A 27,243-nucleotide genomic window follows, 5' to 3' on the forward strand; every position below is an offset into this window, starting at 1 on the left:
CAGAGCAACACAGAGGGACTGGGTGGTCTACCTAGCCCTCTGTCTTCCTCCCCCCCCAGCTCAGTTGTCATCCCTCTTGCTGCCGTCTCTCTAGTCCAGAATTTGCAGAGGCACGAGGGGAATGGCAGGTTGAAGGAGACTGATGTTCCAAGGGTTCTCAGGATTCAGCCGGTAGAGGCTGTAATAAGTATTATTAACCAATAACTATTCGTTATGTTATGGAATCTCATTTCAGGACAATCATATATCTTGATCGGGAAAAACGGATTTTTACGGAAGCAAATTTGGTTTCTGTTGGTGGCAGAAAGTTAAGAAATAGTGTTTTGAGAATGTCCTTTGAATTCCATAAAGGTAAGGACATTACCTTTACTTTCTTCATTTATGCCTCTGACTGCATAATGTTGCTGAAGGTGAGAGGGATTTAGCAGCTGATGCCATGGTACTGATTCCTTTTGATTTGCTAGCTCGAGTTTGAACATCTTCCCTTATTCAGTAGTTTTGACTAAGTGCTTTTTTACGTGTCCTTGATCTCATTTACTTTTTATAGCAACCATGAGATAAGCCTCATGAGAGAGGAAAGGGAGGCACAGAGATGCTCAAGGTCACATCTCTAGCAAGTAGCAGAGCCAGAACTTGAAACTTGTTCTGTTGGCTCAAAAGTGTGAGCTCATAAGCATTTGCTTATAGGTTCTTTCTTCCTTCCTCCTTTTTTTTTTAAATTGAAAAGATAACGGTATTTCTTGGAAAATATTCAAACTATATAGAAGCATAAAAATGGAAAAAGTCTCCTCTCACAGCAGCTACTGTTAATAGTATATTTGTTTGTATCTTCTCAGATCTGTCTGTGTTATCTATCCATCCAGTCATATACACACTTAGAAATTGTATTTAAACAAATGCTTTTTTTTAATTAAGACGTTATGAACGTCTCTAGATATGCACGACTAACTTGCTAACTTAATAATAGACAAAGGTTTGCTTTCAATTTTCACGTTTCAAATTGACCCTTGTACTGAGAATAACATTAAGTTGTAGATTACTGTTGATTTTGAAAATGTCCAGAGATTTAAATCTGATCAAATATTCTTATTTTGTTTATACCAACTCTATAAGATCCAGAGAGCTATCACAGCCTGCCCCATGAAATCGTGGTCAATCTTGCTGCTTTTTTTGAACTTTGTGATGCGCTAATCCTGCTCTGGGTACAGTCCTCCCAGGGGATGGTGTCTGATGCCAGTGTTAATGAGGTAAGGAGATGTACCTGTTTTTATCTTAAGCAACATATTTCTTGGCACAAAGATTCTTAGGGGCAAGAACAACTTCAGTGTTGTTACATGTACAATATTATTTGAGAAGTTCTTAAGAATTTAAATAGATACACATATTTTAAAGCTTTATGATGTTATAACTGACATATAGTGAGTCGCATATAAAGTGTACAGTTTTGTATGTTTGACATGTGTCCACCCGTGCTACCATTACCACAGTCCTGACAGTGAACCTATCCATCACCCTCAGACCTTTTCCTCTTGTTCTTTGTTTTCTCTTCTTTTTTCCTGCCCCCCCACCTCCAACCAGGTATCCACTGATCTGCTTTCTGTTACTGGTGCTCAGTTGTGTTTTCTAGTATTTTATATTGTTCTTTTTTATCTGGCTACTTTCCCTTAAAATCATTTTGAGGACTTCCCTGGTGGTCCAGTGGTTAAGACTCCACACTTCCAATGTAGGGGGCACAGGTTCGGTTCGATCCCTGGTCAGGGAACTAAGATCCCATATGCCGTGTGGTGCAGCCAAAAAAATAAAAATATAAAAATGAAAAAAATATATTTAAAAAAATCATTATTTTGAGATGCATCCATATTATTTTGTGTCTCAAAAATTCATTCCTTCTTATTGCCGAGTAATAGTCCACTGCATGTATGTACTACATCTTATTCATCCACTCACCTGTTGATAAACATCAGAATCTTAACAGTTATATTTTAATTCACTAATCCTTCTTAGACATGATTGTCACATATGGACTAAATTGGGCTTGAATCCAGATTATTCGAGTAATTCTGGTTAAACTAGAATTGTAGATCTTAAACTTTTTAGTCTCAAGGCCCACCCCCCCATGGTCATAAAAGTTACCAAAACCCTCAAAGAACTTTTGTTTATGTGTTTACGTGTATCAATATTTACTTTTAGGAAATAAATCTGAGAAATGTAAAAAATATTTATTAATATGTTTAAGAAACACAGTAATAAATTCATTTCGTGGTAATATGAATAACATTTTTAATGAAAAACAACTATTTTCCAAAAGAAAAATTAAGAGGAGTGGAACTGTTTTACATTTCTGCGAGTCTCTTTAATGTCTGGCTTAACAGAAGAAACCTGGATTCTCACACCTGCTTCTGCATTCGGTCTCTTACAGTATGTTGTATGGATTGAAGTTTGTGAAGAAAAACTGGCCTCTATTTCATGTGGCTAAGAGATTGGAAAGGGAGGAGTATTTAACAACATTTCACATAACTGTGATATTCTTTCATTCTATACCACAGGTTGACAAGTGTTAGTTTTGTAAAGGTTACTTGTAATGTGGAATCTGAAAAAGTATCACTGATCTTGTCATGTGTTAAAATCCGTTGGCCTGGCTTGCATTTTGGATGGACTTCTAGCCTTGCATGTATGTTCTCATGCACTGGTAATTTGGAAAGTATTGTTCAGTGAGTTATCAGATCTTCCAAGTGTTGACACGTTACATTTTTCAATATAGATAAATTTAAAAAGTCACACTCATGAAAAATTACCACAAAAAGTTACCTCATGAAAAAATCTGTAAGTATTGGGAAGTTGTCAAGCTCTTAGTTTTTCAAAGTTCTAGGTTTTACTTGAAGGTTCGAATTCTATCATCAGCAACAAATACTCTCCTGTTTTTCTTGAACTGACAGGTTGACTTCATTCATTTTCCACACAGTGTTTGCCAGACACCCAATCACAGTTTGTCCCCTCCACCCCCGGCCCTGTTTTTGGTACCATCAGTGCAAATGTCAACATAGTGAAAAAGGCAAATAACGTGACATTATTATGAAAACAGCTCTGACATCATAAAACCTAAAAGGAATCACTAATCTTGAGACTACTGTAAAAGTACATAATTAGAAGGACAGCTAAGTTGGAGACTCACAATACCTGATTTGCATTAAGAAGCTACATTAATGAAAACAGTAGTTATTGTCATAAGGATAGACATATAGACCAGTGAAACAAAAAAGAGACTTCGGAAATAGACCCTCTTATATGGTCAGTGAAGTTTTGGGGCGGGGGGGCAAATATGCAAAGGTAATTTAATGGAGAAAGCAGTTCATTCAGCAAATGGTAATGGAAAAACTAGATATCCATATAATAAAATAAAAATGAGCCTTTACCTGCTACCTTACATCATATAGAAAAGTTACCTCAAAATGGATCATAGACCTATGTATAAAAGCTAAAATTATGAACCTCTAAAAGAAAACATAGGAGAAAATCTTCACAGCTTGAGGCTAGGCAAAGATTTCAGGGCATTCTTCATAAAAGAAAAAAATTGATGAATTCAATTTTGTCAAAATAAAGAACTTAATAGATAGCTTTAAGAAAAGGAAAACACTGGGAGACACTGTTGATAAATCACATGTAAATTTTATAGACAAATAATAAGACAGCCCAATTTTTTAAAATGAACAAGAGAATTTGAATAGATGCTTCTTGGAAGATAAATGAATGCCCAATGAGAACTTGGAAAAATTGCAACATCATTAGTTATCAAGGAAATGTAAATTAAAACCACAGTGCGGTGCCACCCACCAGAATGGCTAAAATTAAAACGGTCAGCAGCAGCAAGTATTGGCAAGGAAGTGGAACAAACTGAAACCCACCTACACTGCTGGATGGGATACAAAATAGTGCAGCTGCTTTGTCAAGCAGGTTGGTGGTTTCTTACAACATTGCGTGTACACTTACCACATGACCCAGTAATTCCACTTTCTCTGATAACTGAACTTCAAATAATAGGAGGAAAGAGCTTTGCTTCCTCTGACTGCCTTAATAATCCCTAAAAATACTCCAGTCGGATGCTAGATCTTTAACGTGTGTATGTTGAGTATTGATTAATGATTGAAGTCAGTGTTCCGTGTCCTTTACTGGGAGATGTTTGTGAGCAGTTTTGGTTTACTTTGTTTTTAGATCTTGGGTTCTGTGCGGTGGCGGGACCGGTTCTGGACCGTGGCCGATACAGTAAAAGTGGATGCACCAGGCCTGGCCTTGCTTGCCCTTCACTGGCACTGGGTTTTAAAACATTTGATTCGTCAGATCCCGCAACTCCTGATGAACCACGAAAACAAGTAAGAGTCATATTTAGAGTAACAACGTCAGTATCTACAGTATTGACATTAAAGGGAGGAGGGTTAGGAATTGAAATGTGCTTCTTCTTGGCTTTACTTTGGTTTGTTCCCTTGGCCTGTTGGTGAATGTAAATCAAATACAAAATGTGAGTGATGTTCTTACCATCCAGCATTTCCCCCTTTCCTTACTTCCCTTCTGCCCTTTATCTCCTTTGTTAAAGATATTACAAAGAGGTTCAGACCGTCTCAGAACATATTCAGAATTGCTTGGGGAGCCCAACTGGTGGATTCACGGGTATAAAGAAGTTACAGAAGTTTCTGGGACGACCGTTTCCTTTTAAGGTACGACTTGGAAGCATGCAGGAAACACAAAGATTTGACCTCTTTGGCAGCTCTCCTGGAACGTGGGGACTGCCATTCAACTATACTCGGCCTTGCTTGCACAGCTTAATTCTTAGATGTTCAATGAGTACTATTAACTGACTTGTTAAATGTTATCATTTTACTTATTCTTGAGACTTTTAAGGCTGAGTAGACTTTTAACTGTATTACTGTGAATATCCTGAGATCTACAGGAGTAAACCAACTTTATGTTTTATAGAATCATTAAGGAAATATTTAAAACATTTTTTTCAGCCATGAATAGGCTGCTAAAAAGAACTACTCTTCTCCTCTGTAATAGGCTCTCCTGGGTTTTATTGTTTCAGGACAAGCTGGTGGTGGAGTGTTTTTCACAATTGAAGGTCTTTAACAAAGCCCTTGCCATCAGAGAGCGGATGCCTGCCCTTGGGGAGAGTGGATGGTGGGAAGACATTAGTCGGCTCCAAATGGTTGCTTCTGAATGGACATTAAAGAAAAGTCTCCTACAGGCCTGGGGGTTGGTCCTCAGAGCTAATACTCTGGAAGATGTCAACCCAGGTAATGTGCTCTGGAGTTTGGCTAGCTGACAGATGTTCTAAGCATATCCTCTGCTCTGCAGCCAATACGTTTTATTTATTTAATTTATTTATTTATTTATTTGCAGCCAGTAAGTTTTTTAAAGTTTTCCCTTAGATATTCTCCTTTTATTTATTTATTTATTCCCTGTATACTTATACCGACCACTAAATAAGTATCAGGCATAGGGCTAAACTTTTTTTTTTTTTCTTTAATTTTTTTTGGCCACACCACGCAGCTTGTGGGATCCTAGTTCCCCAACCAGGGATCAAACTTAGATCCACGGCAGTGAAAGCCCAAGTTTTAACCCCTGGACTGCCAGGGAATTCCTTAAACTTTACATATATTATTTAATTCTATCATTGGAATTGTGCAGGTATTAATAGCATTATTTAACACAGCGGTCCCCAACCTTTTTGGCACCAGGGACTGGTTTCGTGGAAGAGAGTTTTTCCATGGCGGGGGTGGGGGATGGCTCAGGCGGTGATGGGGGGCAATGGGGAGCGATGGGGGGCGGTGGGGGGCGGTGGGGAGCGGCAGATGAAGCTTCGCTCACTCGCCTCGCTGCTCACCTCCTGCTGTGCGGCCCAGGTCCTAACAGGCTGCAGACCGGACCGGGGGTTGGGGACCCCTGTATTAACACATGAGACACTCAAGCTCAGGTGAAGTTGAACTCAGGTTAAGCTAATGGTCATGTGACTGGCTGTTGGGAATCTGAGCCTGACCACTGACCACTGTGTGTCTTTTTGTCCAGATGAATTGAAGAGTCTTGTGAATGCTCAGTGTTCAGAGCTAAAAGCCAGAGGACTTTCACTTGGTTTTCTGGAGAAAAAGCACAGCGAAGCTTCCTCCCTGTCACAGCCAGGCTTTACCTCCTTAATCCAGCTCACCAGGAGTGTTCAGCTCTGGCCTGCAATGGAGTACCTGGCTATGCTTTGGCAGTACAGAGTCACAGCGGATTTTATGACGCAGGCTTGCCTGAGAAGGTGAGCCATCCTTCAGTTTTTTTCCTTTGGGGGCACTTATTTTCTTGCAAGGTTATTCCGTGTATTCTACACAGCGTTGTCTTGAGGGGGCATAGTTGCTGAAGCAGAGGGAGGTCATTTGCCACTTTGGAAAGCCAAAACTTCTTGAAGATGCTTTGCCTGTTTTGACTGCACTTCTAAAAGTTACTAGGTGTGGGACTTCCCTGGTGGTGCAGTGGTTAAGAATCCGCCTGCCAATGCAGGGGACACAGGTTTGAGCCGTGGTCCGGGAAGATCCCACATACCGCGGAGCAACTAAGGCCGTGCGCCACAACTACTGAGCCCACGCACCACAACTACTGAAAACCGCACCTCTAGAGCCTGTGCTCCGCAACAAGAGAAGCCACTGCAGTAAGTCCACACGCCGCAACGAAGAGTAGCCCCCACTTGCCGCAACTAGAGAAAGCCCGTGCACAGCAATGAAGACCCAACACAGCCAAAAATACATAAATTAATTAAATAAATTTATATAAATGAATGAATGAATGAATGTTACTAGGTGTTCTTCCAGTAGAATTATTTGCTCATTTTTAAATAAATGTACTCCAAGTCCTGTGTGTTCCATCTTCCCTTACATAGCAGTTTTCTAGCAGCTCATTGAAAGCCTACAGCCCACTCTCTCTCCCTCTTTATTTTTGGAGCAGGTCCAGCAAAAACCAGCAACCCCATATAGAGGAGGAGATAAGTCATCACATCACGTTTTGTCTTAAGCACACACCAGTTGCTCCTCAAGAGCTTCGAGACCTTTGGTCCTTAGTGCACCATCAAAAGGTAAAAACCAAAATCAAAATCAAAAAACCTCCTTTGCACTATGAGCTGATTAGATTTTCTATGGCAGACTGATTGCAGAACATCTATTTATTCTCAAAAACTGCATGTTGTAAAACTCTAGTCTTATCTGAATTAAGTTTCAAAGGGGAGAACTTTGAATGTTCTTTGGCAGTAATTTCCTTGGTATTTCTCTACTCTTATCACAGATCATTTCATTTGGTTTCCAGTTAAATGAGGCTAAAATATTTGCTTATTTTTATTTTATTTGCTCAAAAATGTATTGTCAGAGTGTTTTTTACCCTTCCACAAGAGTAACTGTTAAATGTGAATAGTGGTAAACTGTAGTTAATGTAACTTCATTAGTACAACGTTAAATTTTTTTGATAATAATGTTTTATTCATTTATTTATTTTGATCACATAATTGTGTGATTATTTTAATTAAGTTTTCTCATGCACTTTTATAAAGTCAGATCTTATGTTTTATAAAATTATAAATAGGTTAAGTGACTTGACCAAGACAACTGGGGTGGCAGAAAATCAGGAACATTAGGATTAATAATCTTTAAACCCATGTTAGTTTTAGATGAGTCTTACAAGACAGAGAGACCTTATAATGATTTATGGAACCTTTCTCAAATACTCTCTTATCTAATTATTCCTTTATCTCTAGATGTCTACTGAAGAAAGGATCTCTTTGTGGTCCGAGTTATTTAATTCCACGTTTACATCTTTCTGGAGCAGTACTGTGACCACAAATCCAGAGTACTGGCTAACATGGAGCCCTCTGCCTGGTGTGCAGCAGAGGGAGACACCCAAGTCCCTTCTGGACCCCACGTTAAAGGTTTGTTGCCATAAAATTATAAAAATGTTTGATGATAGTAGAAGAAACTTCTCAATGGATCTAGCAATGAACATTTATTCCTAGGATAGAGCAGTGACTAAAAGTAAATGATTGCAATACTTTATTTTCTGTAAGATATTAATAAGTGTCCCTTCAAAAAAGATATTCCATCTTAAATGATTTGGGAAATCCTGAATTAATGTAAACACAATTTCCTTTAAAAAGTCTTTAATTTCTCTTCTAATTGAAATATTTTTTCTAATTATAAGATTTTAAACAGTACAGAAACATGTAGATATGTGTGCATACGTGTGTGTATATATATATGCATACACATATACATACACAATATGTATACATGTGTATTTATATATGTATATAATGTAGAATTCACTGGGAATAACTACTCTTTGTTCTGTATCCTTTTGTTAACATGCATTTTTATATTAAATACATATGTAAATAAAAACAAGGCCACCTTCTTGGTTCACATGATATGTCGTGGAAATTTGCACCTGTCATTCCAGCTTATTCTTTTTAAGGTATTCTACTGTACTAATGTGCTGTAATGCATTTAATCACTTTCTTCTTGATAAGCATTGAGGTTTCTTGCCTTCTCCTCCCCCTTCCTGTAGCAAACATACCTGCATCAACTACCCTTGTATAAGCCTTTGTCCACTTGTCTGAGTATTTCTGTGGATGTGTGACGAGAATTGGAATTTAACCCTTGGCCAAAGTGTCTTCACATTTAAAGAGATTTGTAAATATTATTAGAACGTCTAGGGAAGTAGGTTTTCGTTTTTTCACTTTTTAAACCTGCAAAGAGACAGTGAAGAGGGAGAACATGAAGTCAGGATGACCACGGTGGACTTGGGACTAGAGCACGTTTCACTTATCATATATCCTGTGTTTCCGTATCTTTGCCTCACTAGGTGTTATTAACACTTTAAATTATTGCCAGTCATACAGTTAAAAAAAAAAATCTCATTTTGATACATATTCCTTTGATTATTATTCAGGTTGAATGTCTTTACATATGTATATTGATTGCTTTATTTCTTTCTCTGAATTTTCCAGTCATGTTTATTGCTCATTTTGTTAAAAAAAAGAAAAGTCATTAATCATCATTTTATTATTGAAGATCTCTTTATGTATTATAGATATTAAACCTTTACCCAACATATATTTGGAGATACATTTGTAGTGTTCTGTTGTCTCTCAAGTTTGAAGATGTTTTCTTATATCACAGAAGTTTTATAGTGTTTTCTAAATATGTCGGTCCCTTTCTACTTTCTGGCTTTGGTATCATGCTTTTTAAATAGATCTTCCTTCATTACCCACAGAGTTAAAAAACACATTTTCTCATATTTCCTTTTTTTTTTTTTTCCCCCAGCTGTGTTGGGTCTTCATTGCTGCGCATGGACTTTCTCTAGTTGCGCGAGCAGGGGCTACTCTTCATTGCGGTGCACGGGCTTCTCATTGCGGTGGCTTCTCTGATTGTGGAGCATGGGCTCTAGGCGCACAGGCTTCAGTAGTTGTGGCTCACGGGCTCTAGAGCGCAGGCTCAGTAGTTGTGGCGCATGGGCTTAGTTGCTCCGCAGCATGTGGGATCTTCCCGGACCTGGGCTCAAACCCATGTCCCCTGCATTGGCAGGCGGATTCTTAACCACTGTGCCACCAGGGAAGCCCTCATATTTTCTCTTTTTGTTTTTGTTTTATGTTTACATCAGTCTCATCTGGATATCTTGTTTTGTGAGGTGGGGATGCAAATTTTTTATTTTATACAAACAGGCATATCCTAAAGCAGTATTAGCAACGCCAGTTTTGACTAGTTCATCCTTTCCATCTCTTTTGAAATGGCCACCTCTGTCATAACACCTTATTCCCACAATGTTCATGGATTTATTTTTGGACTCAGTTCTGTTCCATTGCTCTATCAAGATTGATTTCTTTAGTGTAAAACATCTCTCAAAGCTTTTAGTGTTAAACCTTATGGGTCCCCAAGAGTTGCATAGAGTCAGGTTTGCTCTCGTGTATTTGACCCGCTAACCCTTCGTTCATGGACAGCTGTTCCTGTGTCCCAGGTTAACAGTCCAGGGAGACAGACTTGTCCCTGGCTCTTCTATTTGTCTTCCAACTCCTTCCCCTGCCTTCAGGTCTCACCTTCCTGCCCCCAGCTCTGCTGCACAACTGGTCTTCCTGATGCCCAGGTTTGAGGGGTTTTCTTCTGCATGACTAAAGCACCCACTGCTCCTCCTTCATAGAGAATGGAGTCCTTCAAAGGCCCACTGCACCCGCCCCCGTTCTGCCCTTCTGGTCCTGTCTCAGGCTGATGTTTACCTGTTCCTAGCAACCTGAATCTCCTTTTAAAATTTCTTTCTTTCCTCTAAGGTGCCCCAGTGCTGCTTGTTGAAACCCTTTTTTTTGATTTCTAAAAGTTAACATGACTCCTCTCCCCTTATCAGGGTCCTGGAAGTCTCAGTAGAGCCGTGTTCTCCAAGTGCTGCTTTGAAGTCTTGACCAGCAGCTACAGAGCAAGTCCCTGGGATGTGAGCGGCCTCCCCATCCTGTCCTCCTCACATGTCACCCTGGGGGAGTGGGTTGAGAGATCACAGCAGCTCCAGGACATCAGCTCGGTGCTTTGGACCAACATGGCTGTCCCTTCTGTAGCAGAGTTCAGGTATTCCCTCCCCCAGATAGACGGTACAGCTCCCATCTTTCCTCCAGAGCATGTAGTGGGGACCTCGGTCAGAGCTTTCTTCAATAGTGGCTAGTTCCAGTGGGTGGAGGAAGGGTGTTTTCTGGCTGGATGAGCAGGTTTTCAGTCCACGACAGAGCCTGCTGTGAGCTGGCCAGCCACTCTTGTCAGCTATAAGTATATTGTGATCAAGAAGGTGGTACTTAGAAAACCGTATCAGATTAAGTGAGAACAGAAATTCACCTCTAGGTGTAGGCAGTGCAGTCTGTCTTGTCATTTTCTGGAAGAACAAGTAGCATGAGAAAGGAATGGTGGTCGCTGTGGCGCAGACCCTTAAGTGCTTCCCTGTCCCCACAGACGCACGGATTCCCAGCTGCAGCGGCTGGTGCTGTGCCGGCACTTGGCTGGCCTGGCAGAGCTGCTCCCCGAGCCCCGGCGGCAGGAGTACGTGCAGAACTGTGAGCAGCTGCTGCCTGGGGACAGCCAGGCATGCCAGCACGTGGCCCAGACTCTCGGGGACATGGCCGGGCAGGAGACGCTGCCCAAGGAGCTGCTGTGCCTTTTGCTCACCTCCCTGAGCCACTTGTTCGGGGAGGGGGAGGGTAAGCGGGACCTGCCTGAGCCAGCCCACCGTGGGAGCCTGTGGGTGAGCCTGGGCCTGCTCCAGATCCAGACCTGGCTTCCCCAGGCACGCTTCGACCCCGCCGTGAAGAGGGAGTACAAGCTCAAGTACGCCAAGGAAGAGGTATGGAGGGAGGGTTTGGAGCGCGGGCTGCATCCCTGACTGCCTGGCTTTGCTTAGTATAGTACTCCTTTGTCTCCCTTTGGATGCTCAGAGCACAGAGGGATGATTTTACATAAGCTGCCCTGTGACATCCCAGGAGTGTGTTCTAAAGACTGTGTTTTCCTCTTTGCGGGTTCCTCTGAGTAGGTTCAGGCACTGGGAGGGGCCTTTCTGATGTTTCTTCTGATAGGCTGCCCTGGGCAGAGGGCACAGCAGGAGAACTCTAGTGGTATCCTTCCCTATCCAGATCCCTCTGCCTAAAGTATGTTGTGGATATTTGGATTTGGGTAACTTCTTTAGACAGCGTATAGCATTCCTTAGGTTTTGAACTTTGGGTGTTTGTTATCCAAAACTCAGGAAGTAGGTAGATTCGGATAATGTGGTGAAGCTCTTGCTATTTGAACTTGCAACCAAACTCAGGAACTGAATACATTAAGATAGTGATACACTAGTTCTATATTTTGAAGAAGGAAAATTATGTTAGTTGGGGTGATGACCAGACTGCTGTAGCAGAGACTTAGAAGTTCATTGGCATAAGTGAGATAGTGTCTTTTCACCTGACAGCTCTGAGGTGAGTGGTCCAGGTTAGTGGAACAGAAACCCCTGCCCTTGGGTCATTCAGGTTCCTTCCATCCAGGGAGCGACCCTCCCCCAGGGCTTTGTCTCTGGGGCCTGGCCCTAGCTGGGCACAGCAGACCAGTCTCTCCCCTTCCGCTAGTTACAACAGCTGCAGTGTGAGTGGAAGACCCGGAGCCTCTCATCCCAGCTGCAGACCGGAAGAGACCTGGAGGATGAAGTAGTCCTCGATCACTCTCATCCTCATGTCAGGTAACACCGTAGTGATTATTCCAGTTGGGGGTTATTGGCTTGAATATTCTTTTTAAAAAGACATTTTGTAGTATAGTTACAGTGTTAAGCTGAGGTTATGGTCTACATCTCTGAACTACATTAGCAGGTAGATCCCAAAGCCATGGTTATAATCAGGAAAAATACATACTCTGTGAAAGGCGGGGGAGGACTCGCATGGGGCCAGGAGGGTTGAAAGCAGAGCTTATTCTCAATGTGGAAGGAGTGGGGTGTGATGACGTGCACTGTGGAGATCTGTTACCTTAGGAAATAGTGTTTAGTAGTGGGTTCTGAGTTCCAGTCCTGTCCCTGACCTTTGGCTTTAAACCTTGGGTAGACCACTCAATACCTTAAACCTCAGTGCCGTATTTGTAAAAGGAAGGTAATAGTGCCCACTTCAGTGAGACGTGCCCCCGAAGTGCTCAACGACACGTGTTGCACGTAGTAAATGCCTGTGTATATATTATCCATTTTCATTATAATTGTCCATGTATCATTTTATGCCTCAGTGGCTGAAATGTCTTCCTGCTGTTTTCCTGAGACTCAGTCTAGATTTGCTGCTTTGCTTCTGACAGAATTTGCATACTGTGTTAATTTGCCTTTAGGTTGCTTCGCCAGAGAATTGATCAGCTGGAGAACTTAATCTGCAGCCTGTCCAAGAAGCAGGCCTTCAGGCCCCCGCTGCCTGCGTATGAGTCCCTGGTACAGGAGGTCCACCACTATGTCACCAGCATCGCCAAGGCCTCTGCCGTTCAGGACCTGCTCACTCGGCTCCTGCAGGCCCTCCACACGGACGGACCTCGGGCTGCCCAGATGGCCCAGAACCTTCTGAAGGAGGAGGCCTCTTGGCAGCAGTCACACCACCAGTTCCGGAGGCGGCTGGCAGAGGAGTTCGCCCTTTACCCAGACGCAGCGGCCCCGCTGCAGGCATCCGTCCTGCAGCTGCAGCATGGCATGCGGCTGGTGGCGTGCGAGGTCCACGCCTCACTCCATGGTGGTGTGGTCTGCGCGCACAGGCTGGGTGCCCTGGCCACATCCCTGTTGGCTTTCCCATCAGTGGGCCCCACCTTCCCCACCTACTATGCTCACGCAGATGCTTTGTGCTCGGTGAAGTCGGAGGAGGTCCTGCGAGGCCTTGGGAAGCTGCTCCTTAAGCGCCTGGGAGGAAAGGAGCTGGAGGGCAAGAGCCAGAGGCCCTGCCCCACCCAAGAACAGCTGCTGCTGAACGCCCTCCTGTACCTGCGCTCCCACGTGCTGTGCAAGGGAGAGCTGGACCAGCGGGCCCTGCAGCTCTTCAGACATGTGTGTCAGGTAAGCCCTCCTCCTGACGGGAGCTGGGGGCACGAGCAGGTCGCCTACAGGACACTAGCGGTTCCTGGTGCAGGTGAGACAGTGTGGGAAGGCACTGGGGATCTAGTGTCTGCTACTTGGCTTTTTCCCATTTAACTGTCAGGTTTAGGGGCCTTTGTCAATTTTTAAGAGATTAAAAAAGATATTAAGTGTTGTTAGCCCTTTATGCCTGATACACACTGCAAATATTCTCTCCTTTTTTGTTGGTTCTTTGACTTTATGGTGGGTTTTGCCATGTAATTGAATGAACTTTTATTAATATTAAGAAAATAGGGGCCTAGGTTCAATCCCTAGTTGGGGAACTAAGATCCTGCAAGCCAAGCAGAGCAGCCAAGAAAATAAAATAAAATAAATTCTGGGGCTTCCCTGGTGGCGCAGTGGTTGAGAGTCCACCTGCCGATGCAGGGGACGCGGGTTCGTGCCCTGGTCCGGGAAGATCCCACATGCTGCGGAGCGGCTGGGCCCGTGAGCCATGGCCACTGAGCCTGCATGTCCAGAGCCTGTGCAATGGGAGAGGCCACAACAGAGAGAGGTCTGCGTACCGCAAAAAATAAATAAATAAAATAAAAAAATAAATTCTGTTTTTTCCCTTATCAACAAAAGCAACTTGTTTTCATTGTAGACAATTAAAATAAGTATAAGCGAAATTATTCGATCCTGCCACTCAAAACTATATAACTGTTAACACATTGGTGTGTTCTATTATAGGCTTGCTCATTTGTGCATGTATCTGTAAGTGTACATCTGTGACACTAAATTTTTTACAGCTGTTTTTTCCCAGTGGTATACAATTTTTTGGGGTGGCGGGGAGTAGACCCTTTTAAAAAATACAAATATTAGCAGAGTGATCCAGTATTTAACAGATAAAAGGGCTGCTCTGGTTGAGGACAATGCTATACCCTCTGTGGTCCCCGAGATAATGTCCTCAAATGGCTCGAGCCCTACAAACCACTAAGAAAGTCCATTCTGTTTTACAACTTGCCTTTAAAAATCTAACAGCTAAAATTTAGTGCTTATTTCCGTCATGATTATGGTATTCTCCACCTGCATCATATTTAGTGACTGCGGGTTTTCTGTTGTATGGGTAAGTCATTTAACAGTTCCTTTCACTGAATATTTACATTTATATGTAAAGGTTTTTTTTTCTGTTTTGGGGGAAAAAAAAAACCAAACCAGTGCCATCCTAAAAGTCTTAAAGCCAGATCTTTGGGTAAAGCTTCTAGAAAACAGAATTGCTGAGACAAAGGTTAACTGCTTGCTTGGGCTTTTAATACAAATTGTCATCCTGGGGTTGCTTATCTTCTCAGTTCTTCTCAATACTGGGTGGTTTCTTTATAGTTTTTGCCAATTGTAGGGCTTTAGAGGTAGTAGGGAGTTTAAGAAATGTCTGGTGTCGTATAGCCCGGTTTTGCCTGATTAGTTCCCCTCGACCACCCAGTCCCCAGCCCATTTTCCCTTTTCCAGACCCCCAGGATATCTCCCTGAGGTGCTGGCCAAGTGCAGTCTGCATCACACACCCATGTTGCTGACCCTCACCCTGTCCTTCATGCAGAGCACCATTCACGCCTGATGGGAAGTCCCCAGTCGTGCCACTACAGCAAGTTTTCACACCTGCGAAATTGTAACAATACAGCAGGGGGGTGTTTAGGAAACTCAGTTTGCTGCAGATACACAGTTTGAAAACAAATCCCATTTGCTCTCTGTTACATGGAATTTAGTGTCTTGGATGTCGGCATTTATTTGTTCTTGAACCATGGTATTTTGTTTTCATGAGGAAGAGATAGCAAGTCTTGCCTCTGTTCATTGTAAATGCCTCAGCAAAGGCAAATAAGCTTCCTTCGGAATGTGTGATTTTTTTAGGAAATCATCAATGAGTGGGATGAACAGGAACGCAGAGCCCAAGAGAAGGCCGAGCAGGAAAGCAGCCTGTACAGATACCGGGGCAGGAACTCTAGGACAGCCCTGAGCGAGGAGGAGGAGGAAGAGTGGGAGTTCAGGACATACTTCCCACCGCATGGAGAGGTTGGAACGAGTCCCCTTGGTACCACACACCTGCCCTTTGAATTCTTTTTTTTTTATTCCAATTTTATTGAGATATAATTGACATACAGCACTGTATGAGTTTAAGGTGTACAGCATAGTGATGTGGCTTAACATACATCATGAAATGATTATCACAATAAGTTTAGTGAACATCCATCATCTCATATAGATATAAAATAAAAGGAAAAAAAATTTTTTCCTTGTGATGAGAACTCTTAGGATTTACTCTGTAACTAACCTACAGCAAGCACTATGTTAGTTCCTGTTACATCCCTTTGAATGGTTTTGTAATTTTTAAAACATTTCTCAATGCACGTAATTTCCTTTTTCATTTTCTTGATCATTCACACTCCATCCTTCCCCCTTCCTTTTAGTCTTATTAGAACTGGATTTTGACTTTAAAAGTTCAATTGCTCTAATATTATTTACAGGACTTCGCAGATATTTTGGTAGAACCAACACTAGAGGCAAAGAAGGGACCTTCAGATGGACAAGAAGAGGAGACTGCCACAGAGCCCGCCCTCCTGTCACAGAGCTCAATGCAGGCTGTGATGCTGATACACCAGCAGCTGTGCCTCGGCTTTGCTCGGTCCCTCTGGTACCAGCAGACGCCGCCGCCACACGTGGCAGAGCACTACCTCAGCCTGTTTCTGTCCTGCTACCAGACTGGGGCATCGCTTGTGACAAACTTCTACCCCCTGATGGGTATGGTAGTTTACTTTTGTTAAGCTCTTGGGAAATCAAAACGAATAGATGTGCTTGCTACTTCTGGGACAGTTGAAACTATTACGTCCCTGTTTTTGCTAAATTCCTTATTGTTTCCTTATCTTAAAGGACTTAAGCTAATTCCAAAAAATTGATTTAAAATTCTGCAATAAAGATGGGTTTTCACCCTTTGAATATATGGGGGTAAGGGGATTAAGAGTAAGGGTATAGAATTAGTTTAAATGGTCTCGTTTCTCCGCATTATTTCCAATTTCCCTTTCACAGCTTCAGTGCTTTTCTAATGAAATCATGTATTCCTGGGAGCAACCTGGCAACTCAGAAATTAATCTCACAGGATATGGTTTGATGCAGTTTCCTATGTGACCTCATGAGTTATTCCTTGCAAGTAGGAAGGAGGCTTTAAATTTCATTTCTGCCTACCAAGAAGAGCTACAAAAACTGGGAATTGGAATCCTCAAACCAAACTCTGCACCCTCTTGATTACATGTAGGCAGCATCTGAGTTCCTCTGTATATACCGAAACTTGGGGCAGATTTTGGTGACCACTGTAGTATTGGGGTCACAGTCTTTCAGACCTTTGCTGCTTTGTGGGTGAATGGCATTGCAATATCTACTTCATTTAGTCGCAGTCATTCATTATTTCTGAGCATGTTGCTGACCTCATTGTAACTTGATACCAACTTTACAGTGATCTTGTTAACTTCACAGGAGTTGAGCTGAATGACCAGCTCTTGGGCAGCCAACTTTTGGCCTACACCCTGTCCCGTAACACTCTCTTTGGGGAGGGGACCTTGGACCTGATGGTGAAGCCTGACGGTCCCTATGACTTTTACCATCACCCCAATGTCCCGGAAGCTCGGCACTGCCAGCCTGTGCTTGAAGGCTTCTCAGAGGCCGTCCGCCAGCTGCTGCAGGATTGGCCGGAACATCCGGCGCTTGAGCAGGTAGGGCAGCGGTGGGGAGGCGGCCTCTCAACTGTCCTGGGGGCAGTGACTTGCACACTGGATACGCAAACAGAGGTTTACAGAACTGCGGTTCAGTGCAGTGTTATTCCCTGGAGGATGAATATACCAGGTTGTAATGCTGTTGTGTAAATGGTGTTTGAGATTCCACTTATTTTATCTGCTGCTCAGGGTTTTCCGTCCATGTATTGAAGTGCTGCTATGTTGCTTCTTTATTCAGACACATCCTTATACTAACAAGGGCCTGGCTTTTTCAAGTTTTAACTCAGACCTCGCTCTGTGATCATTCAGCTAATTCTGTAATAACTTATAACAGAGAGTAATAAGAGTAATTACTTTATCAAACTCAATCTTATTTCCAGAGTAGTGCAGCAGATAAAGTGTTTATCTTGGGCAGGATCTGCAGCCCTGGAAGTTTCACCCGCAGCTCTCCTAAGTGCTCACGAGGCAGGGCCTTTGCATGAAACTTCCAGTCAGGCCCCTCTTCAGTACCCTGTGACTTTGGGTGATTGACAGTCCCACAAGGATGCCCAAATCTTCTTCCCTCCCCTTCCCCCCCTCCCCCGCAGCTGCTGGTTGTAATGGACAGGATTCGTAGTTTCCCACTTTCCAGCCCCATCTCGAAGTTCCTGAATGGCTTAGAGATCCTTCTGGCAAAGGCACAGGTAAGAGGATTCTCTCCAGTCCTCATTTTAGTTATAGTCAACTGAAGAGATTCTCTTAGTGTTAGAGGGACAGGATGTGATAGTTTGGGTTGGAAAAGGATGAAACTCCTTGGTTTTTCTGACATAAGGTCAGATTACTGCAGGTGAAGCCACTGCCTCCATGGGACACAGGGAACCTGCCTCACCTGTTCTCAAGGGTGGGACGCAGCGTCCACCAGTCCTAAGGGCTCAGTCTGCCAGGACTTCTGGGTTGGCCTTCAGACTGGCAGGGTGCCTCCACTCTTCAGCCCCTCAGTCCTCTCACAGCCTCTGAAGGGGCTGGTGCTCCCCCGATTTTCAGATTAGGGCTCTGGACTTTGGAGGGGTCACGTGACTACCAACAGAGATTCAGACTCAGGTCTCCAAACCCTGTGCTATTTGCTCTGCTGGAGGTCTGTCAAGTGACCAGAAAGAACTCAAAGCTGGATAAGCTGGATGTAAACTCATTCTGGTTAGTTATTGGTAAATCAGTATAAAAGTTGTTGAAGGTCCCAGGGGTCTTTGCTCAAGAAAAGTCCAGGGTGTTCCTGAGTGAGGAGGTGGTCAGGGGACTGAATAATGGCCATAGTAAATTTTATCTGTGTTTCTTCAGGATTGGGAGGAGAATGCAAGTCGGGCCCTGTCTCTGCGGAAGCATCTTGATGTGGTCACGCAGATGGTCATCCGTTGGCGTAAACTGGAACTGAAGTAAGTGATACATTTGTCACTTCCCCTCCTGAACTTAGGTTGTAGGGATATAGTCTTTGGATAGTTTGTTTCCTCAGAGTTTATGTAGTATGTCAGCTGGAGACCAGACAACAGCATGCGTTCGGAGGCAGCAGACTGGGAGCTTCTCCATCTCCATTTGGGAGGAGAGAATAGTGAATATTTAGCTTCTGCTTCTGTGGTTTCAGATGTTTGAATAGGTTTCCTTAAATGCCTCCTTGGCCTCTACTTCCATGTTTCAGCTGCTGGTCCATGAGTTTGGATAATACCATGAAACGCCATACTGAGAAATCCACCAAGCATTGGTTCTCCATCTATCAGATGCTGGAGAAGCACATGCAAGAACAAACAGAAGAGCAGGAAGGTAACACCCGTCTCTAAATCCCCTGCTTATTTAGAGGGTCCAAGCTAAGCTTGAAGTGCAGCAGAGTGTGGGATTTACCTGCTCCCATGTGTCCTCGCCCCACTACTTTCACATAGGATGTATCATCTGACTGCGAGGTATTCCTGAGAGGTCAGCCAAGAAAGCTGTGTAGTTTTATTCTTACTAAGAATAATAATGGAAGTCGGAGAGGTTTAAGTGACTTGTCCAGAGTCTAGAGAGCTAGTCAGAAGATAAAGTTTTCTTCTCTATATCCATGAGACAAGTCAAAGAGAAAGTTTCTGTCTTGGTAGGTAGTAGTTAAAATGCTTGAGTTAAAAGGGTTTCATCTCATACTTAGAACAAGTACCTCATAATTCAGTTTCCTAATTTGCTGTGAGTGCATTTCACACATACCCTGAGTGGGGCTGTAGTTTTTAAATCAGCTTGGAATTTAGCTATGGTCCTTGCTTCAAAGCTTCACCTTAACTGGTGTCTCTACTTGACGGCCATCCCTCGGGAATCCCATAGTAGACTGTGTGCGCTTTGTGACAGCAAGTGATGGTGGCAGGCACGTGTATGTTTTCTTCTTTGAATCTCTATAAAGATGACAGACAGATGACCCTGATGTTGCTGGTCAGCACGTTACAAGCATTTATTGAAGGATCTTCACTGGGAGAGTTCCACGTACGACTTCAGATGTTACTGGTTTTCCATTGTCATGTCTTGCTGATGCCACAAGTTGAAGGAAAAGGTAAGGATATACATATGTATGTATAATATTTTTTCTTTAATTTTACCCTTTGAATTCTCCACATGAGACAAGTGTCTTGTGGCATACCAGGTTTTAACAAAACAGTTTCAGTTGTCTTTTCCTATAATGTGATTCAGGTTAGGTATAGAGAAAAACATTAAAGTTGAGTACAGACTGGTTATAACTGAAGCCCTGGCTAGCGAAGCGTGGCAGAGGTAAATCACCAGATGCAGAGCTCGGGAGCTGGCATGTTGAGGCAGCACATCTTTCTGTCTAGACAGTGCATATGTCCTGCTAAGCTTCTGCTTGATCCAGGCCATTATTAGTAGGTTCTTTGATCTCAGGAGAGCACTGCCACGTGTCAAGGAACTGCACATAAAACTTCTACTGTCGATTCCTATCGCTGACCACAGCAGTTTAGACAAAAGTGCCGCTGTAAAATGAATATAGATTTACGTGAATGAGCCGTCAAGGTGAGCCTCTTAATATGCCATCTTTTAAAACAGACTTAGTTTCTGCTGACTTTACAATAAGATTCCGAGAAAGGTTGGAAATTGTGAGTTTGGCAGAATGTCTGAGTACACCATCTTTAAGAACAAAAGTGCAACCAAAAAAATCCAGTACAGACTGAAATGAAAATATAGGGTAGGATTTAGAGCCTGCATCTCTGGGAACTGGTAACCCCGGCTTCCTGATGAGCTGTTGTTATATAGTCTGCATGTGCTACATTGCACTGTAGTCTCGTGGCCTAAAGAGTACGGAGGAAGGACCATCACTGAAATGTGAACCTCAGAGGGGGAGCCAGCAGCACATGCAGCAAGTGTGGTGTTTTTGTTTCCTTTTTATTTCTTCCAGATTCACTTTGCAGTGTTCTATGGAATTTGTACCATTATTACAAGCAGTTCTTTGACCGGGTCCAGGCCAAAATTGTGGAACTTCGTTCCCCCCTAGAAAAAGAGCTTAAAGTAAGATGAACGGCTGTCATAATCACTCTTAGGAGGACAAAATCAGCAAATTCTCCCGCAGTTCTGTTCTTTTATCCATTTGACTGTGAGGCAGGGGGATCTGGGGAATGGAGAAGAGCATTGCAACTGCCAGCTAGGATGGTGGGTTTTTCATTTTGTGGCATTGGCTCCATTGCTGACCTGGCCGCGTGTCTGAGGGTTCCGGGGCGTGGCCCCTTTTCAGAGGCTCCTAAGAGGGATGTTAGTGCCCGCTCCCCTGGTCTTGCCCAGGCTGATCTTCCACCACAGATGCGTACCATCTGGTGTTGGGCTATGGGCTGTTGAGGTGCTAGGGGTGTAAGGAGGATCCTCTCTTTTTGACACTTTCAGTGGTCGTGGAACCATCCCTGGTTTAAGCTAGAGTACATAGTGACCTACTGATTGTAGCAGCACTTTTTTTTTTCCATTGCTTTGAGACAAACACATGGTTCCTTTATTAGACTTGTTTTACTTGTTTACTGACACACAGTCCTGTGTTTGAGATGGAGTGGGCTCTGGTCTTCGGCAAACAGATGATCTAGAAAGAACAGAATGACACCAGCTTTATAAAGCCATTCCTTGAGCTTCATTTATCTTACAGGAATTTGTTAAGATATCCAAGTGGAATGATGTCAGCTTCTGGTCTATTAAACAGTCTGTGGAAAAGACACACAGGTAATTGATCTTTTAAAGCTGGGGGTGACCAAAACTCCGAATTTTTGAATGGTAGACAGCATGACTACATTGTTACAGAGCCCTGACTTGTGCTGCCTTGAACTTAACTAAAAAACACTACACTGTTTTGCTGGCTTCCCAACACCACGCCCTTCCACCCAAAGCAGAGTCTCCCTGCGGGAGGAACGGATGTGTCTGGAGGCAGAGCAGGCTGTGTGCCGTGGAAGGTCGAGTCCTCTGCCACCTGCTCACCTTGAGCAAAGTGATCCCACCGTTCCTGGCTTTTTTTTCCTGCTAGAAAAGAGAGACGAGAACACCTGCCATACTTTTTCCTTTAAAAAAAATTATGAGTTTCTAAGGAGCTCATTACGTACCAGAAGTACAAGTTATTAAGTTATCTATGTATGTGTTATATGTCATTTACATATTTCCTCACTTTCCATCCTGTTTTTTTCTGCCCATCTCTGTCATTACCTGGGGCCAGAACCCTCTTTAAATTCATGAAGAAATTTGAAGCTGTCCTGAGTGAACCCTGCCGGTCATCCCTGGTGGAGAGTGACAAGGAGGAACAGCCAGACTTTTTGACAAGGCCAACAGATGCAGCCGCAAGTGAGGAGTCGCCCATTCAGAGTCTGAATCGGGCACTGAGAGAGACCCTGTTAGCCCGGCCAGCAGCTGCACAGGTATTAGCTCGTGGGATAGTGTTTGCTTATTCCTGAGCTAGTTGCGTGGGGTCTTTGCTTTCTGTGGCAGGAGTGTCCTTAGCACTAGGTGAGGGAATGCCTTTGAAATCTTCCTCTTTGGACGAGTGGTATAGCATTGCATGACCTGCTGCAGAGTAAGGCAGAAAGCATTAATCCTGGTGCTGGAAGTTTCATGTTAGCCTGTGGAAACGACTGTTGTGCTTACCTGTGAACAGTTCATCTACCTGTGAGGGAAGATTTAAAGTGTCAGTTTAGGATATTGAAGCTGCCTTTGAGCTCCCACGTGATGAAGCTGCTGCACAGGGAGTGACTGTGTGCAGTGATCTGCTGGTTTGAAGTGGTTGCTGGTGACCGTGGTGTAGAAACATATGTACTCCCATCATGGCCAGTTTCAAGCGCCAAGAGTTAAGAGCTGCAAAATTCCTGAAAATTTAAATAGTTATCGAGACCTTGGGTGAGCAGGCCTGTTACAGGAGGATGTCCCTGCTTCATAATCACTGTGTGTAGGGAGCACTCTTCCCCCACAACCAGTAACTTTATTTATTTATTTTTGGCTGCGTTGGGTCTTTGTTGCTGCGCACGGGCTTTCTCTAGTTGTGGTGAGCGGGGGCTACTCTTTGTTGCAATGCACGGGCTTCTCATTATGGTAGCTTCTCTTGTTGTGGCTCACGGGCTCTAGAGCATAGGCTTAGTAGTTATGGCGCATGGGCTTAGTTGCTCCACGGTATGTGGGATCTTCCCGGACCAGTGCTCGAACCTGTGTCCCCTGCATTGGCAGGTGGATTCTTAACCACTGTGCCACCAGGGAAGCCCGGGAGCACTCTTAAGGGAGTAATGACTTTTGTCTTCCTACTGTGCTTTCCACCCTGGGTCTATAGAGTTAGCAGTGGGGTTCCTCAAGCGATTTTTAATATTTTAATAGTTCAGAAAGCATAATAGAAATTGAGCATACAGCCATGATATGGCCGCACACGTGATATGGCTGCCAAATTTTCTTTTGATTGTATTCATCAGTTCACCACTTGTCATGCTGATCAAATTTTTAAACTTAACTATTGATGACAGCACAGGAATTTCAGGTCTCTTTTTTGGTGGGAGGCCGTGCTGCATGGCATGTGGGATCTCAGCTCCCCTACCAGGGATGGAGCCCATACCCGCTGCAGTGGAAGCGTGGAGTCTTAACCACTGGACTGCCAAGGAAGTCCCAGAATTTCAGGGATTTTCAAGGGAAAAATCTAGTGAAAATAGGCCTCCGATGGTTGCCTAGTATCTGGATCCTGGTATTTTAACTGTTAGTCAGGAATTGGAGGCAGGGGAGAGATGGTGGTAGAAGTCAGCTTTGGCGGATCAGGTTAGCTTTGCCTACGTGTCTGAGAAGCACAGTGCAGTGCAGCACCTTAAAGGCAGCAGTTATGCTGTCGGATCTCCACCTTCATGGAGCAGAAGCGCAGGCCCCTGGTGACGAGCACAGAAGGCGCTGCGGGGGGTGGGGAGCAGGGCTTCTGCTACGGGGACCTCCCACAGCAGCAACACACAATGCTGAATACCCGCGGCACGTGCCTGTTTTAATTTTGGCGAGGATGCCTTTGTTCTCGTGAGACTTCAGAGACGTGGAGAGGAGAGTTTTCTGTTGCTGAGCCAGGTGTGTGTGGAGCAGCGCAGCATTTAAACTTAGCACCCGTGCAGGTTCGTGCTAGGACTGTTGTTCTTGGCAGTGAGAATAACCTGTGCTCTGTCTCACAGGCCGTGGTTCCAGAACAGTGTCAGGGTGCCCCTCCGGCCTGGGAGGGGGCACTTCTGCGTCGCTTGCCGAAGCTTGTGAAACGCATGAGGAAGATGTGCCTGGTGCTCATGAAGGGAAGCCCCCTACCCTGCCTCGTGGAGGGCCTCGACCAGTTCACTGGTGAGTGCACACCCAAGATGAGGGGGCTTTGCTCTCTCTGGTATCCTCAGTGGCCTGGGAGGGTTGGAATGAGATACCTGTGTCCTTCTGAGACATCTTAAATAGCGTTGAGCAGGTAATTAAGCAAGTGGGTTAAAAACCATCCGAGCCCAGACACAGGAGCCAGCTGAGACCCCACAGGTGGTCACCTTGTCCTCCTCCCGTGCACACCGGTGCAGTGTTAGGCCGTTTTCTACAGCAGCCCTGTCCATGTCAGCTCTTGCTGGTTGGGGACACGAGTAAAGGGTTTCCTAGAGTCTTGAGGCTGTCCCCATCTCTCAATATGTTGTCTCTCTTGGGTTAAAGGAAGAGGGAGGTTTGTCCACAGTCCACTTCTTTTTTCCTTCACTTCAGAGAGGTGTAGCAGTCTCGTTTCCCTGTTCGTGCTGTACAGCATATCAGCAGTGGCTGGGAAAGGGACTCCCGACCTTAAAAGATCATTTGGGCCCTTGGCAGCCTTTCAGCACTTCCGCCACCTCAACCCACCCCCCAGCCGCAGTGAGCGTGTGGTCAGGGTGAAGCCGGTCCTTCTTCAGTGAGGCTGCAGTCTGATCTCAGGGAGATCTTTTTAAAAAAAAAAAACTTGTTAGAATAATAGCCTATTATCCATTGCTCAGGATGCCCTGCCTGCATTGTTCAGGGGTCAGCTGTACCACATCTTTGGTGGGGCTAAATGTCCGAGATTAAAGTGTCAGCAGGTTTGGTTTTTTCTGAGGCTCTCTCCTTGGCTTGTAGATGCCTTTTCTGTGTCCTCATCTCCTCTTCTGTTAAGGATGCCAGTCAGATTGGATTAGGACTCGCCCATAAAGCCTCATTCCATCTTTTTTTTTTTAACTTTTCAAAAAAATATATTTATTTGTCTTTATTTGGTTGCACCAGGTCTTAGTTGCGGCTCGCCAGCTCCTTAGTTGCAGCATGCGGACTTCTTAGTTGTGGCATGCACGTGGGATCTAGTTCCCTGACCAGGGATCGAACCCGTGCCCCCTGCATTGGGAGCGTGGAGTCTTAGCCACTGGACCGCCAGGGAAGTCCCGGCCTCATTTTTATCTTAACTGGCTCTTTAAAGGCCCCATGTCTAAATAGAGTCACATTCTGAGGTATTGGCGGTTAGGACTTCAACGTGAGCTTGGGAGGCCACGCGGTCAGCTTATAACACTGCCTGTGGCGGGCTGGCAGCACCCTGGTGTTCTAGGTGCCGGTGGGTGTTCAGGAAGACAGTGCAATGCTGGAGAACGAATTTGGGCTTTGGAGTCGGTTCAGCCAGGATTCAGATCCTGGCTTCAAGTCTGCTCTTTACCTGAATGGCCTTTAGAAGATGACTAGACTTCTCTGAGCCTCTTTGAGTGGCTACAAATAAGTTCTTCTGGAGCTGTGCAGATTAAAAGAACATTTACCAACTACCAGGTACAGCGTAGGAGCTCAGTACATGTTGTATGTATTGGAAATTTACCTCAAGTTTTTAAAATTCTTAGTGTAAATCACTGCACATAATCCATGTTCAATAAGTGCTTTTTGCTTGATTGGTTATGAAACCCCTGAATAAAAAAAAAAACAGAATATCTACTTTATTTGGGTTGTTTGTTGTTGAGAGATATGAAGCGCCATGTGTTTTGATTTTTCCGTTGTCATGCGTCTTGATCAGTTTAATCATTGAGAATTTACCAAATGCTAGCTATAAATATGAATGACACCTGGTCTTTGTTTTGACAGGTCCTTGGTCTTGGGTAATTTGAGCACATTAAGAATTCCTGGGGATTTCCATGTTTTCCCCCTTGTCTTCCCTGCAGGTGAAGTAATTTCCTCTATGAGTGAGCTGCAGAGGTTAAAGGTGGAGCCCTCCGCAGAGAAGGAGAAGCAGCGCTCAGAAGCCAAGCACATTCTCATGCAGAAGCAGCGAGCTTTAGCAGACCTCTTTAGACACCTTGCAAAAACTGGTAAGGTCCTCGATGGAAACCCAGTGAAGTGTACTCACCTGATTTTAGGAAGACAAATAACATGGGTGATTTGGGGGAAGTTTGTAGAGACAGTTGAGATGGTGGGAAACAAGGTGGAAGGCAAGGTTTGAAACATGTGAGTCCCAGTCAACACACACGAAAATCCTATGATGAACCATTTGTGACTCCCAAGTAGTTTCACAGTTTTGTAATGAGGTTTCTCAGACACCATGTTTTTAATTTTCATCACCATATGTTGTACAGCACCCGCCCTTCCAACGTGCATAGGGAGCAACACTTTTCAGACTAACTTGTGTGTGAATCACCTGGGGAATCTTGCTAAAGTGCAGAAGCGGATTCTGTTTCAGTAGGTGTGGGGCAGGGCCTGAGAGTAAGCTTTCTAACAAGCTCCTGGGCAATGCTGTTCCTAGGACTTGACTTTGAGTAGCAATGGCATTGGGGGGTTCCTGGCACATCTATTCTCTCCTGAGTTTCTTTATTTAACCACCTGCTGTTTATTTCCTAGGTTTGTCATATCGCAAAGGTCTTTCCTGGGCCCGTTCAAAAAACCTTCAAGAGATGCTTCATCTTCACCCATTGGATCTCCAGAGCGCATTGTCTATAGTCAGCAGCACTCAGGCAGCTGATTCTAGGTTTGTGTTTGTAATTATAAATGGAGCAAGTCAGCTAAGCCTCCATGGCCTCATTTGCCAAAGTGGGGAGAGGAATACTTCTGTCCTAGTGTTGCCATAAAATTAGCATTTAGAAAAGTGTCTGGCTCAGGACTGGCAGGTGGTGAGCACCCAGTGTTAATTTTCTTTTCTTTTTTTTTTAAACCTTCTTTTCTTTCATTAGGATAAAGGTAAGGGACGAATTCAAAATATTGGGTGGTTTGGGCTCTGTTGGGGATCTGGTGGGGTAAGGAAGACAAGGGGCCACTTTGAGTGTTTAAAGCAAGTGTCAGTAGTTAGTGAGTAATTGTTGATTTTCTTCTTTCCATTCCTCTTTCCTCCTTGTATTCATGTCTCCCATTATTTTTTTTGGTCCTTTGATTTTTCCTGAGGTCTACTCAATTGATTTGAATGTACAGGTGAAAATCTGTGAGAGAATGGCCACACTTTTAGCTATTC

General features: G+C 44.0%; 1 protein-coding gene across 4 annotated transcripts in view; it reads left to right on the forward strand.

Annotated features, from left to right (window-relative positions):
- The window catches only part of MDN1 (midasin AAA ATPase 1), a 154,423-nt gene that overhangs the window by 94,371 nt on the left and 32,809 nt on the right, over window positions 1–27,243 (forward strand). For 3 of the 4 annotated variants that reach the window (XR_007470601.1, XM_049695470.1, XM_049695472.1), the window contains exons 52-76: window positions 236–351; window positions 1,114–1,247; window positions 4,210–4,367; window positions 4,589–4,709; window positions 5,075–5,285; window positions 6,058–6,289; window positions 6,970–7,099; window positions 7,772–7,942; window positions 10,408–10,622; window positions 10,998–11,385; window positions 12,143–12,252; window positions 12,876–13,581; window positions 15,481–15,642; window positions 16,095–16,368; window positions 17,098–17,333; window positions 17,921–18,016; window positions 18,648–18,742; window positions 19,003–19,124; window positions 19,729–19,875; window positions 20,731–20,840; window positions 21,460–21,533; window positions 22,018–22,216; window positions 23,981–24,140; window positions 25,967–26,113; window positions 26,640–26,766. Coding sequence is in view for 3 of the 4 variants with exons in the window: in XM_049695470.1 (XP_049551427.1) it covers window positions 236–351; window positions 1,114–1,247; window positions 4,210–4,367; window positions 4,589–4,709; window positions 5,075–5,285; window positions 6,058–6,289; window positions 6,970–7,099; window positions 7,772–7,942; window positions 10,408–10,622; window positions 10,998–11,385; window positions 12,143–12,252; window positions 12,876–13,581; window positions 15,481–15,642; window positions 16,095–16,368; window positions 17,098–17,333; window positions 17,921–18,016; window positions 18,648–18,742; window positions 19,003–19,124; window positions 19,729–19,875; window positions 20,731–20,840; window positions 21,460–21,533; window positions 22,018–22,216; window positions 23,981–24,140; window positions 25,967–26,113; window positions 26,640–26,766 (4,641 nt within the window). In the remaining variant the exon portion in view is untranslated. The remainder of the gene's footprint in view (window positions 1–235; window positions 352–1,113; window positions 1,248–4,209; window positions 4,368–4,588; window positions 4,710–5,074; window positions 5,286–6,057; window positions 6,290–6,969; window positions 7,100–7,771; window positions 7,943–10,407; window positions 10,623–10,997; window positions 11,386–12,142; window positions 12,253–12,875; window positions 13,582–15,480; window positions 15,643–16,094; window positions 16,369–17,097; window positions 17,334–17,920; window positions 18,017–18,647; window positions 18,743–19,002; window positions 19,125–19,728; window positions 19,876–20,730; window positions 20,841–21,459; window positions 21,534–22,017; window positions 22,217–23,980; window positions 24,141–25,966; window positions 26,114–26,639; window positions 26,767–27,243) is intronic. The other variant, XM_049695471.1, reaches the window with a different exon arrangement.

The sequence above is a fragment of the Orcinus orca genome, chromosome 12 (genome assembly GCF_937001465.1).
Source record: "Orcinus orca chromosome 12, mOrcOrc1.1, whole genome shotgun sequence".
Classification (NCBI taxonomy): Eukaryota; Metazoa; Chordata; class Mammalia; order Artiodactyla; family Delphinidae; genus Orcinus; species Orcinus orca.